Raw genomic sequence first — 18,145 nt, 5'->3', positions numbered from 1 at the left:
CTAATTTGCCTCCCCTCCCAGGCTTGCGGCGCCAAACAGCTGTCTGGCGCCGCAAGCCTGGGAGGCGGGAGAAGTGGAGCGGCGACCGCGTGCTCAGGGAGGGGGCGTAGGAATGCTGTAAAAAAAAAATTGGGGTCACCGCTTTTTGGTGCCCCCAAATCTTGGCGCCCTAGGCAACCGCCTAGTTTGCCTTAATGGTAGCACCTGCCCTGACTAGAGTCACCCGCCACCACCCTTACAACAGCTGTGAGATTCATAGAGGAAAGAGTGTCACAGGCACTTGAACAAACTCGGAATCCTAGCAGGAGAGCGCTAGGGTGGGAATGAAATAGGCAACCTGCCGAGTAGAGGAAGGGCTCTGCTGTACTTACTGCAGTGATACAAGGCTGTTCACGCAAGGGAAGGGGAGGAAACCTCAGAACTCAGCAGCTGCGGTGCTGGTTCTGTTGGGCTAACAGGAGGGCAAGCTGGAGTCTATTTGTTCCCCCTGCATCAAGAGAGTTGTTTACTACAGTTTCCAAGTAAGCAACAAGGCCGCACCAGTGTCACTGAGGGCATCAGCATCTGTGTTAGTGGCAATAACGCACAACTTTCAGATCCCCCAGTGGAACAGGCAGGGCTGGCAGGCAGTGGGAGAGAAAAGACACTTCTGCCTGTATCCTAAGCGCATTCAATGTGAAACCAAGCGGATAATCACGGGAGACTAGTGCCATTTTTACAGGCATAGGGCATCTCTGGCCTCACTCTATTTCCTTCCACAGCTCACTGCAGTGCTACTGTTCCCATTTGCTCATCCAGCACACGCATTCAGTACACAGCTGGAAGAGGGGGAAAATGCGTGTGTCAGAGTTATTTTTGAAACCCTTTTTACACAGCAGTTTGCCAGAGAGAATGGCCTGTTCTGGTGTATTTTAAGCCCTGTGGTTATAGAAGCAGAAAACAATACAGGCGTTTCAGCTTATCTAGAGCCCATTTCCACCTATTATGTGAGAACGGGCGAGTACATGGCCCGAATTGCACTGCATCACTGTACCTTGGAGAGCCCATGAACAATACAAGAGAGGCAAGGATGGTCAGGCTGGCCCACCCCCCAGGCCAATCCCCTGCGAAATAGCCCTAGGACAATCTCTACCCAAGAGTCTGAACTACTAGTCAGAGTTCCTCCCCAGCCAGGAATATAGTCACCCTCATAGACCCACAAGGCCAGAAGGGACCATTGTGATCATCTCATCTGACTCCTTGTATAGCACCAGCCCGAGAACATCCCCCAAATAACTCCCAGAGCAGCTCTCTTAGAAAAACATCCAGCCCTGAATGAAAACTGGTCAGGGACAGAGAATCCACCCTTGGTGAGTTGGTCCCGTGGTTAACTACTCTCAGCATTAAACACGGACACCTTATCCGTCTGAAGTTGTCTAGCTTCAGTTTCAGACATTGAATAATGGGTTCTTCCATCTAGCAGAGAAAAGCACACCATGATCCAATTGTCTTCTCTCCTTGTAGGTACGGTAACCAAGTCACCCCTTAATCTTCTCTTGGGTAAGCGAAAGAGACTCAAAGAGCTCAGTCACCCAGGCTGGGTTTCTGATCCTTTAATCATTCCCATGGCACTTCTCTGAACCCTCTCCAATCCATTGACAGCCTTCTTGAATGGGGGGTACCAGTTCTCCACCCAGCAGGGGCCACACCCGTGCCAAAAACAGAGAGGAAATAACCTCGCTGCTGCTACTTGAGAGCCCCCTGCTTAGAGGTCCCAAGATTGCCTTAGGTCACCGAGTCACACTGGGAGCTCATCTTCAGCTGATTGTCCACCACAACCCCCACGTCTCTCACGTCCCTGCTTCCCAGGCTAGAGATCCCCATCCTGGGAGTAGGGCCTCCTCCTTTGCTCTTAGATGTATACATTTAGCCCTCTTAACACACCGAGGGCTCAGTTTACCAAGCCATCCAGCGAGCTCTGAAGCAGTGATCGGTCCTCTTCATTAGTTACCCCTCCCTCAGTTTTCAGGGCACATGCAAACTTTACCAGTGATAAAGTTAAGGGGGGGGGGGGGGAAAGATTGATTTCAGTGACTAAAGGCTACATCATGAGATGGCTTGGGAGGAAGGGCTGAAGAAAGGCTGTTCAGCCATGCTCTTGGGGGGTTAAGGCAGTGAGCTATTTGGCAGTGAGGCCATTCCCCTTCCTTATACATCTGGTCAGCACCTGGAGCTGAACTTCAAACAAGACCATTTCAGCCCAAGTCGTGAATGATGTCAGCAGTCTGACCAGATCGTCTCATTTACTAGACCCCAGGTTAATTTATAGCATCAGGCTAAAACTTTATTCAAAGTTCACCGCCGATAGTGACAGAGGGCAAGCCCAGTCCGCCAGCTTTTCACAGTAAGAAGCTGGGAGCATTAGACTGAGAACCATCGGACTAGACGTGTTACACTAGTTGCTGTGAGAAAGCGCCACACACACACACGGCAGGAGGTATTTTATGTCAAAGTTTTATTTGACAAAAATGTAACATTAAGTCTGCCAGAAAGAGCTGAAGAGCGACTTCCATCTGCTACTCTCTCAGCCTGGAGCGTGTACACGTGGGGGAGATAAGAATACAGACTGAGCAGGCATCTGCGGTGGTTTGGCTTACATTAAAAATGGAACAAACAATCAGAAGGACAGAAGGCTAGACCCTTTTGGTTTCACAGCTTTAGGGTTTTTCAGGCACAATTCACTGGAGCCTGCTCTCTTGAGAAGGGACGGCAGGTTTCCCTCAGCCCACCACCCTCCCAGCATTTCACACCCCAGCAGGAGAGGACATTTGTGCAAACAAACAAAGTCACCTGGTTTTTTTTTCCCCTACCCCTTTTTAAAATGAAGATTTTTTGAGTGACTTTGGTGCTCATTAAAGTGAAATAATCAACAGCCTAAACGGTGCACATGAGCACTCTGCCATGCAGCTCTAGTCCTCAAACCCCACCCCCCCACCAGCTGCTCCAGGATGTGCCAGCTCTGTTGACTGGTGCAGTCAGTCCCTATCGGAGAGGCTGAGGAAAGGGAACCTAGGAAGAGTGTGATCAGCCTTAAGCTCCCATCAATGGTTCTAGGTCTCTGAACGGGGCAATTCACTTACCCACAACATCCCCGCTCCCCTCCAGCCTGGCCGAATCTGTGGGCAGCCCCATTCCAGCAGAGGCCCAGTGCTCGCCCCCCCCACAAGTGAAGGCCCCTCGTTCCCAGCAGATTTGAGCACACAGTAGGATCCCGGTCAAGTGGCTGAGAAGTGAATACTCACACTTAGCGCTAGCCAACCCACAGCTTAACAGAGCCAGTGGCAAATATTGGGCTTTGAAGCTGCAGTCGTTTTACAGTCAGACCAGCAGGTTAAACAATAATAGTTAACCAGTGGAAATGTGTGCCTCAGAAATGAGGCCATCTGGGGCAGAGGACCAGGGCTGTTACTGCAGCTACCCGTGGGGATCCCTTACACCTACAAACACATGGACAGTAAGTTACTCTGAACGTACATGAGGACAATGCTTATAACTTTGCTCTGGGGCAACTGAACTCAGGGAAGTAGGCATTAAGTCCTGTGATACGGCCTTTCCTTAGCGCATCAGGGTTTCCTCACCCTGGGCTAGCACCTCTGCTTGGACGGATAAGCTACTGAGTCATGCAACTCGGTGTGGCAAGATCTAGATGTTGGGATTATTTTGGGAGGTGACCCAGAAGAAGGAGAGAGGTTTGGTTTAGGAGCAGGACCAGCTGCTTTGATTGGCACTCCAGTGCCCCCCAACCCCACAGTAATTCTTACAGCAAGCTGCCCTATGGACCTTCTAGGCTGAAGGCAAACTCTTGCAGCTGCTAAGATCTCAGAGGCAAATAGACTTCCCCCACTCCCTCCTTTAGAAGGAGAATCATTTACCTAGGCTGGGCCAGATTAACTCCACCAGTTAGGAATTAAAGATCTCGGCTAGAGAGATTTAGAGTTCAGGTTACAAAGCACAGCTCTGATCAGAGATGATGGAAACCATTGAGTAGGAAAGGGGACTCTCCCCTAGTTATAGTAAGGATATTTCCCCACATATTGCCCCAAAGACGCAGTAGCTGGTCCACCCAAGGCAAAGCACCTTGGATTTGAATGCAAGCCACACAATATCCCAGGCAGCTTTCCACTGAAGACGCTTCTGTAGCTGAGGAAGGGATTTCGTTTGGTTTCCATGTCTACACAGTTTAAAAAAAGAAAGCACCAGCTCTCCTGGGACTGCAGCTGGAGAAAGGCGAACGTGTTGGTATCATGTGACACCGGTTACTTAGGGTCTTTTGTACAGATGAAGGCACCAGAGAATAACCCTTCCCAAGGGAGCCTGAGGTACATTTCATCAGCAGAATGGTAGGAAGGGTCCTCGCGCCCTGTAAACTTCAGCCAGCCGGCTACAATGCAACATACGATTGAGCCACATGCACGTCCTATGGCACGGCCAGTCTGCCGAGAGGTGCACTCACCTGAAAGCACCCACACTTTAAATACACAGACACACAATGGACAGTGGAGAGCAGGAGGTGCCTGCCAGTCAAGCAAAGTGGGTCTCCAATAGGAGCTTTGGGGTTTGGTTTGGTTTTTAAAGCCTCTGTAGCAAACAGGTCCTATGGCCAAGATGCCCACGAACCAGAGTATCCCCTTGTTCAATGGCCAAGGGATACCCCCGAGACACAGCAGCCTGGTTTCAGTGCTCTCCTAGACGTACTGTTTCTTGGAAGCAGAGCTGCCGGGCCGGCTGGCCTGTCTCTCCTGCAGGGGCTGAGCTCCTGGGGCGTAGGACTCAGGGGAGGGCTTGTTGCCACTGCGCAGCGCCAGGTTCTCCTCGGTGTTGAAGTTGGCCCAGTTCTGCTCGCTCGACAGCTTGTTGTAGGCCAGGTAGGGAGGGGAGTGGCTCTCGCTCAGGGGGAGGTAGTGACACTGCTTGCTGTCTGGGAAGGAGTCTATGTCCCCAGCTGGGCTGGAAGAGGAAGAGGCCTCCCTCATGCTGCTGAGCAGGTTCTTGCAGCAGAGGTGGAAGAGCTCCAGGAGGTTGAGGCCCAGGGAGATCAGGCCCACCACCATCATGAAGATGATGAAGATGGTCTTCTCAGTGGGGCGGGAGACAAAGCAGTCCACCTTGTGGGGGCAGGGGGCCCTCTCGCACACGAAGATGGGCGGCATGAAGAAACCATACAGGTACCACTGGCCTAAGAGGAAACCGGCCTCGAAGATGCTCTTGCAGATGACACTGATGACGTAGGTCCACATCAGGGATCCGCGAATCTTGATGCGGCCGTCCTCCGCCACGGAGATCTTGGAGATCTTCTTCTGCACCACCGACAGAGCCTGCTCCACCTTCAAGTCTTTGATCTGTGCCGCCCGGAGCTCGCTCTCCCGCTGCTTCAGCTTCTCCTCCCGCCCCGAGAGGTAGATGACATGGCCCAGGTAGACCAAGGTAGGGGTGCTGACGAAGAGGAACTGCAGCACCCAGTAGCGGATGTGGGAGATGGGGAAGGCCTTGTCGTAGCACACGTTGACACAGCCCGGCTGCTTGGTGTTGCACAGGAAATCCGACTGCTCGTCCCCCCACACCGATTCCCCGGCCAGGCCCAGGATAAGGATCCTGAAGATGAACAGCACCGTCAACCAGATCTTCCCAATCACTGTTGAGTGCTCCTGGACCTGGTCCAGCAGCTTCTCCAGGAACCCCCAGTCCCCCATCTTCTAGGGGGTCTTGTGCTATTGAGGGCAGAGAGAGAACAAGAGTTAAGTCAACCTGACCGTTGGACCTTTCAGCCCTTGTTTCCACGAAAGCCAGAGATAGTAGACGCACGGGGCTTCCCAGGTTGCCACACAGCCTGGCAGCACTCCCCACCACCCTGCTCCATGGCTAGTGTTTCATTCGAGTAGGAACCCAGACAAGGGCCAGATGGACACCACAGCCTGCCCACCCCCATCCTGAGCCAGGACGCTGGGTTTTAGCCAGCTCAGCATGCGGTTCTTGGGTTCTACAGAGCTAAGCTGTGTGTGGTATCGCTTTGAGGACCAGGCAGCTCTGCAGGAGGGGAAGGACTCAGACGGGCAGCTCATGTTGGGTGCAAACTGGCTGGTGGGGTCAGGCTTAGGGTTGCCAGCTTTCTAATCGCACAAAACTGAACACCCCTTCCCTGAGGCCCCGCCCCTTTCCCAAGGCCCCGCCCCTTCTTGCTCCATCCCCCCTCCCTCCATTGCAGACTTTCACCAGGCTGGGGCAGGGAGTTGGGGTGCAGGAGCGGGGTGAGGGCTCCAGCTAGGGGTACAGGCTCTGGGGTGGGGCCAGGGATGAAGGGTTTGGGGTGCAGGAGGTGGCTCCAGGCTGGGGATTTGGGGGCATGCAGGCTCTGGGAGGGTTAGTTTGGATGCAGGAGGGGACTCTGGGCTGGGGCAGGAGTGCAGGATGGGGTTCGGGGTCCTGGCGGTGTTTACTGCAGCTCCCAGAAGCAGCAGCCACATCACTGCAGCCCCTAGGCATGTGGGCAGCCAGGGAAGCTCTGTACGCTGTCCTCATGCCCGCAGCTCCCATTGGTTGTGGTTCCTGCCTTAGCCCCACCCACTGGACTTTTAGCTGCCCGGTCGGCAGTGCTGACTGGAGCCACCAGACTGGGTGGTCTGGTCACAAACCGGACACCTGGCAACCCTAGGTGGGCTTCAGTGGAGCACAAGACATTTTGTCCCAGCTGAAGCCCGGGCAGGAGTTTGCGATGCCGGCCTAGTCATCCCATCAGAGCGTAGGGAGAGCTGCTCCTTCCTGGGAGCCCTGGGCTAGCAGTCAGACCCTAAAGCCGATCACTGGGGATTTAAGCAGGCTACCATCTCTGCCAAAATACTAGGGCTGCAGCAAGAAGTCAGCCTTCCCGAGACCCAGGCCCCCACCCCTTCCCCCCACACTGGGAGACCACAAATCTCCAGCAGAGAAAGCGACACTAGCCAGACAGCATTAGCCACTGAAGCAAGGGGTGGGGGGGAGGGGAGGGAAATGGGACACCCCCTCTTGCCTGGTGATTGCAGGGTGCAGATAAGCCTGGTTAGGTGACTAGCAAGTGCAGCTGTACCAAGGGTCCATCAGAAAGCAGCACCTCACAGCTGGGGGCACGCTACTTCTAGTTAAAGGTGCAGGACCCAGTTAAGGGCAGCCCTCAGCTTCCTGGCCATCTACCAGCACTGTCCCCTTCGCGCCGCGAAGCGTGGGTGCCCCTGGATCTTAGGGGCTTAGCACAGCCTCTCTCCCCCCAGCCCTTGGCAACAGCTCCAGAGAAAGGGCGTCCAGCCGAGAAGCCACCGAGGCAGGACGTAGACTGTAGCTGTCCCATGGCTTCTTGTAAGAGCTGGGTTAGTGCCACAGGGCGGGTTAGTGCCAAGGGATCCAGGTGCCCAATGGGCCATCTGTCCCTGAGACAGGGCATAGGGCAGCAGCCAGCACCTGGGTGCATGAGGTTAGAGACGGACCAGTCGAGCTGGAGGCTGAGCACAGACAGCTATGCCACCACTGTGAGCCCCTCTTCCAACAGCCTTACGGAGGAGCTTGTTAGAGACACAAAAGCACTGGGGCTTAAGCAGCCCTCTTGGACAAGAGCCCAGCCTCCAGGCAGCACCCCTGCCCCCCCCCCCCAGGGAGAAAGTGTGTGTGTGTGGGGGGGGGGAAGAGCAGGATGAGAAAGCTCCAGGTGCTCTATCCTTCTCCCCAGGGTCACAGCAGCACACAAAGCAGAGCCCCCAACACACTTTACCACTTTCTTACCCTTCGGGGAGCAGAGTTTAGTTACTCAGAGCCCCGCTCAGCAGAAACAGACCCTGATGTTAATCCCCCAGGAGAGACCAGGCATTTCAGCAGCAATTAGCTGCCCAAAGGGGAGATTCACTCACTCAATTCCTTCCCAGGGTCTCACTCAGTCACTTTCCAAGGGCACTTCAGAGCTCAGCACAGCAGCCACCCCCTCGGGTCAGGGGCTCCTGCAGCACCACACCCCACCCTAGAAAGCTCATTTGTAAGGAACACCTATCAATTAACCAATCAAGGGGTCTGTTGGCTCTGTAAAGCAAGGACTCACAGTGGGGGTGGGTTGATGGGGCCAGATGCAGTCATGAAGGGGTTAAACTGAGTCAGCCTGGTGCAAAGCCAAGGGCTAAGGCATGCAGCACCTGGGCTCCCAGGTGCATGCAGTGGGCTAGGACACAGACCCCCTTTGCATTCCCCCATCCCCTTCCCTGCAGCAACCGTCTGGTTTGCAGCATCTGTGCTGAGCCCCTGTCCCCAGTCCCAGCCCCTTGGCCAGCCCAGCCATGCCCCAGAGCAGAGGGGCTGCCCAGCCATCCCTGACCACGCCAGCACCATTGGCTTGCTTGGGAGAGGGACCCAGCAGCCGGCTGGAGTCTGGTGTTTACTCACCGAAGCCAGGCACAGCTGTGCGACCTCAGCCCCAGCTCCCTGCTGGCCCAGGTGGGGCAAGGGGGTTACAACCTGTGGCTCTTTGCACCAGAGGCTGCTGCTCCCACCAAATCCCTGAGACTGTTGGAGAGAAGGAGGAAACTGACCCTGGGTAGAGTTACACAGGGGGGCGGGGGGAGGAGCCGCAGGAAACTGGGGGTTGGTAAAATTGATAGTTCGGCTGCAGAGCCCTCCTTTAAAGGGGCAGCTGCTTTGGCAGGTGTGCGGCTGCGGCTGGGGTGTGGGGGGGTGACTTTATTCTTTTCCTGGCTGCCGGTTCCATGTGAAATCGCAGCAATATTGGGGGAAGAGCACAACAGCGGGAGTGGGGAGCGGCCGCGGGGACGGGGGGAGAGCGGCCCTGCTGGGCTCCCTCCTCTTTCACAGGGAGTCGCAGACGAGGACGGGGCAGCCTGGAAATAGGAAATGGAGGAAAACAAGCCAGACAAGGCTGAAATAATAATACTATCAGGCCAGGTCAGGGCCTCCCCCGCGGAGCCAAAACCAACACGGGGAAGATCCCGGGCCAGGGGCCTGAGCTGTGAGAGTCCGGTGACAACCAGGCCTCTAGGGGGGCATCGCCCCCGAGAAAGCTCCGTTTTCGGGGCCGTCTTCCCCCGAAGCCAGGGAAGAACTCTGGCATTTGAACCAAAGCGCCAGTGCACAAGTTACTTAGGTTGGGGGCTACGGGAGCTGGAATTCAATGGGAGCTGGGAGCCTACGAAGTGCCCCCGCTCAGATGCTTTGCCAAGGGTCCGTCTCCCCTCGTCTAACTCCCCCTGGCCCAGTGAGCTCACATGGGGCTCTGCTTGGGGGGTTGAGCGGCAGGATACGTGCCTAGCAGGGGGGTGAAGTTGAACAGCTCTTTCCAGGCTGCTGCTGGGGCTAGCCGACACACACAAGGGTTTGGGACGCTCTGAGTTCAGGAGGGGCCCACGCCACCATAAAGGGCCTGATCCTTCCACCCTCGTCCTCACGGAGCAGCACTTACCTGGGAAGCCCCATTGGTTTCGGCAGGGACTAGTCATCTGGCTGAGGGCTGTGCAACGTGCAGACTCGATCGCACTCTCAGGGAGGTAGGGGAGGAGGTGACCGGCTCCAAGCGAAGGGCTGAGCGAGTTGAGAGTTCCAGGCGGAGGGGATGGAGGGGCGGCTGCTGCCGAAAGGGAGGGGGGCACTTGTGGGTTCCATGGCAAGGGGGCACGCGATTATTGTAGGGGAACTGGCCCAGAGGTGGCTAGTGAAGGAAGACGGGGCTGAGGGCCAGGGGTACAGGGTTATGACACCCTGCTAGGCTGACCATGAGCAGAGGTGGTAAAGCCCTGAACACACTAGGTGCCCTGGGGTTTCAAAACAGGTTAATTAAAACCGGGTTGATAACTCCTTTGAGAATGAGCCGTAGGATTTCACTAATCTAGACAGGGCTGTTCTCTGCCGCACTCCAAATCTCTCTCATGCACACACGTGTGCGCGCACACACACACACACACGCACCCCTCGTGGGGCAGCATTCTACACCCACGTTACACTCTTTGCCCGGGGGTACATGACAGCACACAGAGTGAGGCGAGGCACAGGCAAGCCCATAATCTCGCTCTCTGGCTATAACCTGCCCTGCACACACATTTGGTACCCGTGTAACGTGTTGGTTTAGGGGGGTGATTTTGCCCCCCCAGTACAATTGTATTGGTACAGACCCTAGTTCTGTGGACAGCTGTACCAGTATAAAGGTGCTTCCACCAGTATATTCCCCGTCCCCTCTGGCCCAGCTGACCTGCTCCTGAACTCAGAGCGTCCCAAACCCTTGCGTGTGTCGGCCAGCCCCAGCAGCAGCCCGGATCACCCCCCGGCTAGGCACGTATCCTGCAAGCTCAGCCCCCCCCAGCAGAGCCCCATGTGAGCTCACTGGGCCAGGGCCTTACCCCTTAGGGCAAGGGGGAGCTAGACGAGGGGAGACGGACCCTTGGCAAACTGCCCAGGCACTTTGCACATAAGCGAGCAGCACCACCCTTTGGCCAGAAGGAGAAAGGAACGAGTAAGAAGAATACTCTACACTGGATCATGCAGGGTTTTAAAAGAATGAAAAGACTTTTCCCCTCTAATTTATTCTCATCCACCATCCTTCCCCCTCTCCTTGCTCTCTGCCCTCCCCCAAACAGGGGGGATACTTTAGGGCTGCTATTTTCCAACCTGGGTCCCTAAAGTTCAGCTCCTAAATCCATATTTAGGCTACTAGATGAAGGTGGCCTTATTCCCAGAGGTACAAGAGGCCACAGCTCCCCGGCTCAGCAGTGGTGGTGGTGAGCTCCTTTAGGCGATGTGGCTACTCTCAGCAATTTTTCACTAGCCAGGTGCCTCTGTTTTCCTGCACTGCTTCTTGAACTCCCTGGTTGGATTCTGAGAGGAAAGACACTGAGTTCTCAGGCTTGTCTCCAAGGTATGGGCCCTGCGGGCAGAGGTCTGAAATGTGGGTGATTTCCAGAAGATTAGGTTCAAAGCATCTCTCCCTATAAGGTACTTATCCAGCCCCACTCACTGTAGTCTCTGAGCACTTCACGGTCTGTAATGTGTTTATCCTCACAATGCCCCGTGAGGTAAGGAAGTACTGTTATCCCCATTGTATAGATGGGGAAACTGAGGCACAAAGTGACCCAAGATCATGCAGGGAGTCTGTGGCAGGGAAGGGAAATGCACCCAGGCCAACACCTTAACGACTGGGCCATTCCCCCTCGCCCCACCGAGATCTAGGTTTATTTCCATTTCCAACAGCGCCTGTGTCCCAGTGCGTCTTAGGTTCCTTAGACGCTTTTGAAAATGTCCCCCAGGATCTCTCTGGGCCTCAGTTCCCATCTGTACAATGGACGTGACAGCCCTGGCCTGCCTCGCTGGGGTGGTTTCAAAGATTAGGAGGTGCTCAGATACCAGGGCCACGGGGGCCACGTAGCTATGTGAGACAGATGTGGCAATTAGGCAGGCTATTGGTCCGGTTTTAAGCCGACCGATCCTACTTTTCTAAAGTTTCTCCCCGTCTGGTACTGAGACAAACCCAGACGTGGTTTTGTCCCGTATCGGATGAGGAAGGAGGGGGCACCATTTTGAAGAGCGTGCAAGGTCATGCCAGCGGGGCAGGGCGGTGTGCTCCTCAAAATGGCATCCCCCGGAGCGTGATCTTGCCCGCCATTCTGGGGACGAGGGGCGTGGCAATGTCTCACGGTGCGCCCGCCCACCTCCAGGGTTTTCCAATAAGACCTTTCCTCCGGGGCTGGAGGTCTCTGGATGGCCTCTCTAGTACATCTGCCAGAATGTCTGAGCCATGACAATGCAGTCTAGCTTTTCTAGGGCTGCTGGCATCTCCCAGAGGCCAGAGGGGATAGAATGACCGAGACCAGTGCCGCTCAAAGCAGGGAATTTGTATGCAGCTAAAGTCCAAGGAGTCTGGGATTTCTCTCCCTCCTTGTCTTAGAACCTGAGCCAAAGCCCAGGGGAGTTTTCCCATTGACTTCAGTGGGCGTTGGATCAGCCCCTGAAAGCAGGGAGAGGTGCTACAGGTGTGGCCAGGTAGAAAGGAATTTCTGAACTGCCGGTACATTTGGGAGCCACCTCCCACTGACCTCAGCAGAGTGTTAGCGCCTGGAATGGTGCCATGAAAGGGTTAACAGAAAAGCCTCCTGGGACATGGTGCCCAGCAGGGCGAGTGGGAGTTTGAAGCCCCAGCTGGAGTGAGTGTTGACAGGCCCTTTACATAGAGCCGGGGCTGTTTAAGAATAGATTAAATGGAAATCATCCCTATTTATTGTAATATTTATCAAGGGTTAGTGAATAATTGATGCCGATCCCTTCTTGATTTCCTGGGGGGGATAGAGCCTGGTTATATTGAATTAAAGTTTAACGACAGCGGCGAAGCGGCAGGCTGCAAAGTGGGCAGCGCACGTCCCAGCAACGGGCCTGAGCTGACGGAACGCCAGGGCTGAGCATCAGTGGGCGGGGGCAAGGCCACACCTAGGGCCCCACTTCGTGGTTCGGGCCCAACTCTGCTATGGGCTGAGCCAGTCCCTTAAAGCCAAACTTGTTGGCTTGGGCTCATGCATCCATCCATCCCCAGCTGCGCCTCCATCTATCTCTGCACTTACTGTTCTCTCTCTCCCTCTGTCCCATCCCTACGTATCTCAGCCATCCATCTCTTCACTAACCAGAGGCAGAAGAGAGTTTTCCTTTCACCACGTCAAAGACGATCCCCTCTCTTCTCCAGATTTGGTAGCGATTCTGCACGGCAATGCTCCTAACCACACCTGACCACAGTTGCACTGATCCTCTTCAAGCTGCAAGGGGGTAAAGCGATACTGTGCTGGTGACCCCCTTTGGTCTCCATTTCAATCTTGGGGCACTTTGTGTTTAGCAAACTTAAATCCAGGCCGATGTCCAGGGGCAATCTGGAGCAGGGATAGCGTGGTCCAGTGGTCAGGACCTCAGGAAGCCTGGGTTCTCTTCCTGACTTTGCCACTGACTTGTTGGGTGATCTTGTGCAAGTTGCTTCCCCGCTCCATGCCTCAGTTTCCCATTTCACCCTTTGTCTATTTAGACTGTGAGCTCTTTGGGACAGGGACTATCTTTTATGGTGTGTACGTACAGTCCCTAGCACAATAAGCCCCTAATAATGGGAGCAACATATCCTAAATGAGATACAGTGGTCCTGTGCTGAAATCGGCAAGTGGTCCCCAGCAGAGGCCATGCCCCACCGTATACATCCCTCAGAGAAAGCAGGCATGTACCTATAGATAAACAATATAGCGTTTATTTGGCCATTCCATTATCTGGTGGATTACACAAATCAAATGTTTCTTTGGCCGCCGGGGGTGGGACACGCGTCCCCCCAGCCCAGCAGGACAGCTGTAAAATACTAAATACTAGTCGTGTTGCTGTGAAGTGCTTTTCGGAGCATCCCAGACAGCAGGAGTGGGGGAGGGGCACATGAACGAAGTTGACTGGGTTTGACAAATCAAAACCCGCCGGGATGGATCCTCCGCTGGCGGAAACCGGCTATGCCGGTTCATACCAGCTTCGGAGCTCGTCCCAACGTGACTTTGACCCAGCAAAGATGTTTGACAAGTAGCTGCTGAATGTTTCTTGTCTATAACTTTTTCTGAGCTGTGCATTGCCTGAGAGAGAACTCCCTGGACGCTGCAGCCACTCGGCAAAATGGAGCGAGGGCTGGCCTGCTCAGTGCTTAAAACTTATACTGGTCTAGCGATGTTGGGCAGGGCTGTGAAAAAAGCCCACACCAATAGGGTATGTCCACACTACCTCCACCCAGGCATTGTGCTACAGAGACAGAAGGGGTTTTTCTGTCAGTGTCATTAATCCACCCTCTGAGCGGCGGTAGCTTTGTGGATGGAAGAATTCTTCGCCACGTCTACACCGGGGGTTTCACAGCCCTGAGCAACACAGCGAGGGCAATTTGAGTGTAGCCCAGACGCTAGAGACAAAGCCATGCTGACAACCCCCCCAGTGCAGATGCAGCTGTGCTGACAGAAGAAGGCCTCTGTCTGCATAGGGAGGTGGTGCTTTTACACAGGCAGAAAAACTCCTTCTGTTGGAGTACGCTGCGTCTACACTAGAGGGCAATGCCGACATAGCTATGCAGGCTCTGTAGTGTAGCTATAGCCCATAAGTGGCTACCTGGCATTCATTTTCAGGGGTGGAGGATGGGGAAGTTATTAATATCAAGGGCTGATCAGCTGCTGAGCTAATGAGAAATAAAACAGCACTTCTAAACAGGCTGCGCCTCTGAATCTCTTTTAATCTCGTCCTCTCGCTGCAGGGAAATGTGTTCCTGGGATTTCTAAAGGAGCTGTGTGGCCATTAGAGCACAATAGTACGAGCAAACAGACTGACCTTCTCCATGCAGATCCTTCAAGGATGACATTGGTCCTTATGGCCTGATATTGACCAATCAGTAAATATCAGCCTGGCAATTGACAGAGCTTAAGGTCCCAACAGATGCCAATGTTTGCCTTTAGGACCGCCTGAATTCGTGCCAGCAGAATCCGAGACACTTGTTACTTACCCGTTACATTTCCTAAACAAAAAAGTGCTGGTTTTGGGGTCAAAATGACTTTTTGTTTCAAAATGTAAGTTAAGTTATGTAAAAATAATGTAAGAAAAAAAAAAGTATAAAAAAGGTCAACATCAAAACAAAAAGTTTGGAAATTATCAAAAGGAAATCTCTCATTCGACCAGATCAGAAATTCTTTTTGGATTCTCAGTTCATGAACATTTGCATAATTTTGACTTTTTGTCTTGATTCAGGATGGGAATTTTTTTTTTGAAATCTAAAAAATTCTTGTGGGATGGAAGAACGTTTCCCATCCAACATTTGCTTGTTAATATCCACAAACATGTGCATCATTCATAGAGTTTGCTTTGTGAGGGTCTGGACATCTCCCTGGAGGTGCAGCTGCTCAAGGACTCTATTTTAGTCAGAAACATCTTGACAAAGTATTAAAAAAATTCCAAAGAACAAGAACTTCCTGCAAATATATACACACTCAGATTCCTCCTATCTTATGGGCTTATGTCCTGTCCTAGTCAACTATGAACATCAGTTACCTGGGAACATGGGTATGGATTTCCAACCATGGTTAACAATCAACTCACTGGGACAGAGTCATCTCTGGTGTATTTTGATTGACGCCTCAATTGGATTTGACTGGAGTTACCCCAGGGATGAATTTGACACGTTTAATTTGAATTTTACATCCCGATCCCGTTTTCAACCGGGAATGGGAGAACTCATTTGGTTTCAGCCAGAAGCTACTCGGTAACGGGGGTTTACAGAGTTTGGGCAAAGCTTGAACGTTAGAACAGAAAACAACTTAAATGAAAAATTGTGAGGCCAGAGTCTCAGCTGGTAGAAATCGGCCTAGCTCCATTTACGTCATCTGAGGATCTGGCCCAGAACAGGTCACAAACCCCGAAACTCCACTGGGCTGTTCCGCTGCTTCTTGAAAATATACAAAACTTTTTTCCCCTGCAGAGTCACTGTTACTTCTGCCATTCAGTTCAGAACGGGGAAGCTGGGCCATGGAACCACCATTATAGCTACTGCGTCTGCTGCTTTCTCGAGCACTGGCCAGTGCATTAACTCAAGGTTTTGATCTAGGATGTTTTACTTACTAAACTCCCAGGCGAAGTTTAATGCCCTCCCATGGCACCCGAAGGCACAACAGGGGGCTTCTTTGCTCTCTGATCTGAGTGCTTTTGGAGACAGGTTGAAGTTTCTGAGATAGATGCAAACTACAGAGACTCTCCCAAGAGACACACCCACAACCCCACTCTGTGCCTATGACTTTATTCCCACACAATTGCTAGACCCCATGGACTTGGTTCTTTGGTAAAGGTCACGGTTCACGGGAAAGGCAAGGATTTGCCCACCTCAGTATCAGAATAAAGCCCTTTCCATCAATGTCCTAGTTAATGAACCATCCGCTGAGGTACTGAGTCCAAGTGCCTCTCTACGCAATGTGATGGAGTCTGCGAAGGGAGCTGGTGTTTTGGGTGTGGCAGCTGTGAGTCTAGCAGAGTGGGGAGAGAACAGGAGACAAATATTGTCCTTGGCAACTTTACATTAGTCATTTCTCCTAAGACTTAAAAGCCAGCCATCTCCTCCCTTCCCTTGTGGCCTGTCTGAGCACGTAGGAGGGAAGCTCCAACCCGCAGGATCGCACGGACTGGCTTGATAGCATGTAAATAATGAAAAGCATAGACTTTTGGATTCACATATCCTCCTTGGCTAGGCAAACCACCCTCCTGTGCCCTGCATGTTAAGAGCAGCTGCAGCAAAGTACTGCCAGGGTCTTGTCCTTTCTGCCCGGCCCCAACAAAATGGTGGCAGAAGCACACAGTCTGATGAACATCCCCGCATGCAAAACTCAGTCAGCCACGCAGAACAGGGAGAGCCCCTGCCTTGGCGACGCGCCTCCTCTCCCGCGCTTTGTCATAGCCGTCGAGGTCCCATTGAAGTACTCCAGTAACACTTGTGGCATGGCAGGCAGCCATCTTGGAAGCCAGTTGTCTCTGGCCAACATGAGGGCTTTCCCCTCCCCCAACACGCCCTGTCAGATCAGAGTCAAGTTGGGAGCGGAGGCCCGGAGGGCATCCAAAGGCTTGTTCTTGGCCTTGCCATCCTGCTGCTCCAGCTTGAGGTGGCACTGGCAGGTGGAAGCCTTGTTGTAGCTGACCAAGTGCTTGGAGTTCTTCTTCCATTTGTGTAGGCTCCGGACGGCCCGCTTGAAGATGAGGTAGAAGATCTCGCAGACGGTGAGGACAATGCAGATGGCGGAGGCCCCCACCATGAAGTAGGTGAAGACCTTTTTCTCGGTGGGCCGGGCAATGTAGCAGTCCACGATGTTGGGGCAGGGGTCCAGATTGGCGCACTTGATCAGGCGCGGTAGGTCAAAGCTATCCCACATCTTGTGGAGGATGTAGAGGAAGCTGATCTCGATGGTCAGCTTGAAGAAGAGGGTCAGCAGATAGGTCCACCACAGCCCGCCGTGTTTCTTGCCTGTGTTGCGGTAGAGCTTGGGGCAGTCCTCACCGTTCTTCTCCCGGTTCTTCTTCTCCCGGTCTTCCCGGTAGGCCACGTGCATGATCACCAGCAGGGAGGGGCAGGTGACGAAGATGAGCTGCAGGGCCCAGAGGCGGATGTGGGAGATGGGGAAGTAGTGGTCGTAGCAGACGTTGGCGCAGCCAGGCTGCTTGGTGTTGCAGTCAAAGTCCTTCTGCTCGTCCCCCCACACGCGCTCCGCCGCCACCACGTAGACCAGCACCCGGAAGACGAAGACCACGGAGAGCCAGATGCGCCCGAAGGCCGTGGAGTACTTGTTCACCCCGCTCAGCAGGCCCTGCAGCGTCTTCCAGTCCATGGTGACGGGCGTCGGGGAAAGCCAGCCTCACCTAAGTCAGAGAAAAGCAAGAGAAACAGCAGGTGAAGGGAACGCAATGGGAAATATCACATGGCCAGATCCCCAGCTGGTATAAATCAATGCAGCTCAGCTGAAGGAAGCAGAGCTTCACTGATGTACCCCAGCCGGGAGCTGGCCCAAGCGGTTTTGCTCAGACACTCTCTGGTTTTGAAAGAACTCACGTTTCAATACCTTGATCCTCACACCAGGCTGCCCCTGTCCTTGCAGCAAACATACCAGGGGGCACCCCTTTAAGAAAGGATCTGTAACTTCAACCCCTTCAAGCAGAAAAGTGCCCAGCAAGAGGGCAAAGACTATGGGGAGCAGAGCTCTGGCTGGGGAAATTCATCCATCCCTGGGTTTCAGAGCCCAGGCTCCCGCCCGAGCGGGAACGCCTGCACTGCTATTTTTAGCCCCATAGCCCGAGCCCCACCCCCCTGACCATTGACCCAGGCTCTGAGACTCGCTGTCATGGGTTTGGTTTTTTTGCAGTGTGTAGACGCACCCCGAAGCCCTCGGGGAAGAACACTGGATGGGGGTGGGATTTAGCCGGCAGAGTCGTCGTGATGGCCCTCTGCATGGGGTGAATTGCAGCCACTGTGAGTGTAGTTTCTCCCCCTTGACCGATGTGGCTGCGGGGGCTCTGGTGACAGGAGAACTGGTGGCTTGGAGTCCAGAAGCTCCCGAATGGCCCCGTGTGGTTGCCCTGCTCC

General features: G+C 53.8%; 2 protein-coding genes across 2 annotated transcripts; both read right to left on the bottom strand.

Annotated features, from left to right (window-relative positions):
* Positions 1-3,221: 3,221 nt before the first annotated feature.
* Positions 3,222-8,535, bottom strand: GJA4 (gap junction protein alpha 4). The gene is made up of 2 exons (XM_024199256.2): positions 8,434-8,535; positions 3,222-5,747 (listed from the first exon to the last, which is right to left on the bottom strand). Exon 2 carries the CDS (start codon positions 5,727-5,729, stop codon positions 4,725-4,727), a length of 1,005 nt encoding a protein of 334 aa, XP_024055024.1. The 5' UTR covers positions 5,730-5,747; positions 8,434-8,535; the 3' UTR covers positions 3,222-4,724.
* Positions 8,536-16,586: 8,051 nt separating this feature from the next.
* LOC112106184 (gap junction beta-3 protein-like) lies at positions 16,587-17,393 on the bottom strand. The gene has a single exon (XM_024199309.1). The coding sequence runs from the start codon at positions 17,391-17,393 to the stop codon at positions 16,587-16,589; it is 807 nt and encodes a 268-aa protein (XP_024055077.1).
* Between the last annotated feature and the right edge of the window lie 752 nt (positions 17,394-18,145).

This window comes from Terrapene carolina, unplaced genomic scaffold, assembly GCF_002925995.2.
Source record: "Terrapene carolina triunguis isolate 2854851 unplaced genomic scaffold, T_m_triunguis-2.0 Scaffold236, whole genome shotgun sequence".
NCBI classification, from domain to species: domain Eukaryota; kingdom Metazoa; phylum Chordata; order Testudines; family Emydidae; genus Terrapene; species Terrapene triunguis.
This window is presented reverse-complemented; position numbering and strand designations above follow the sequence as displayed.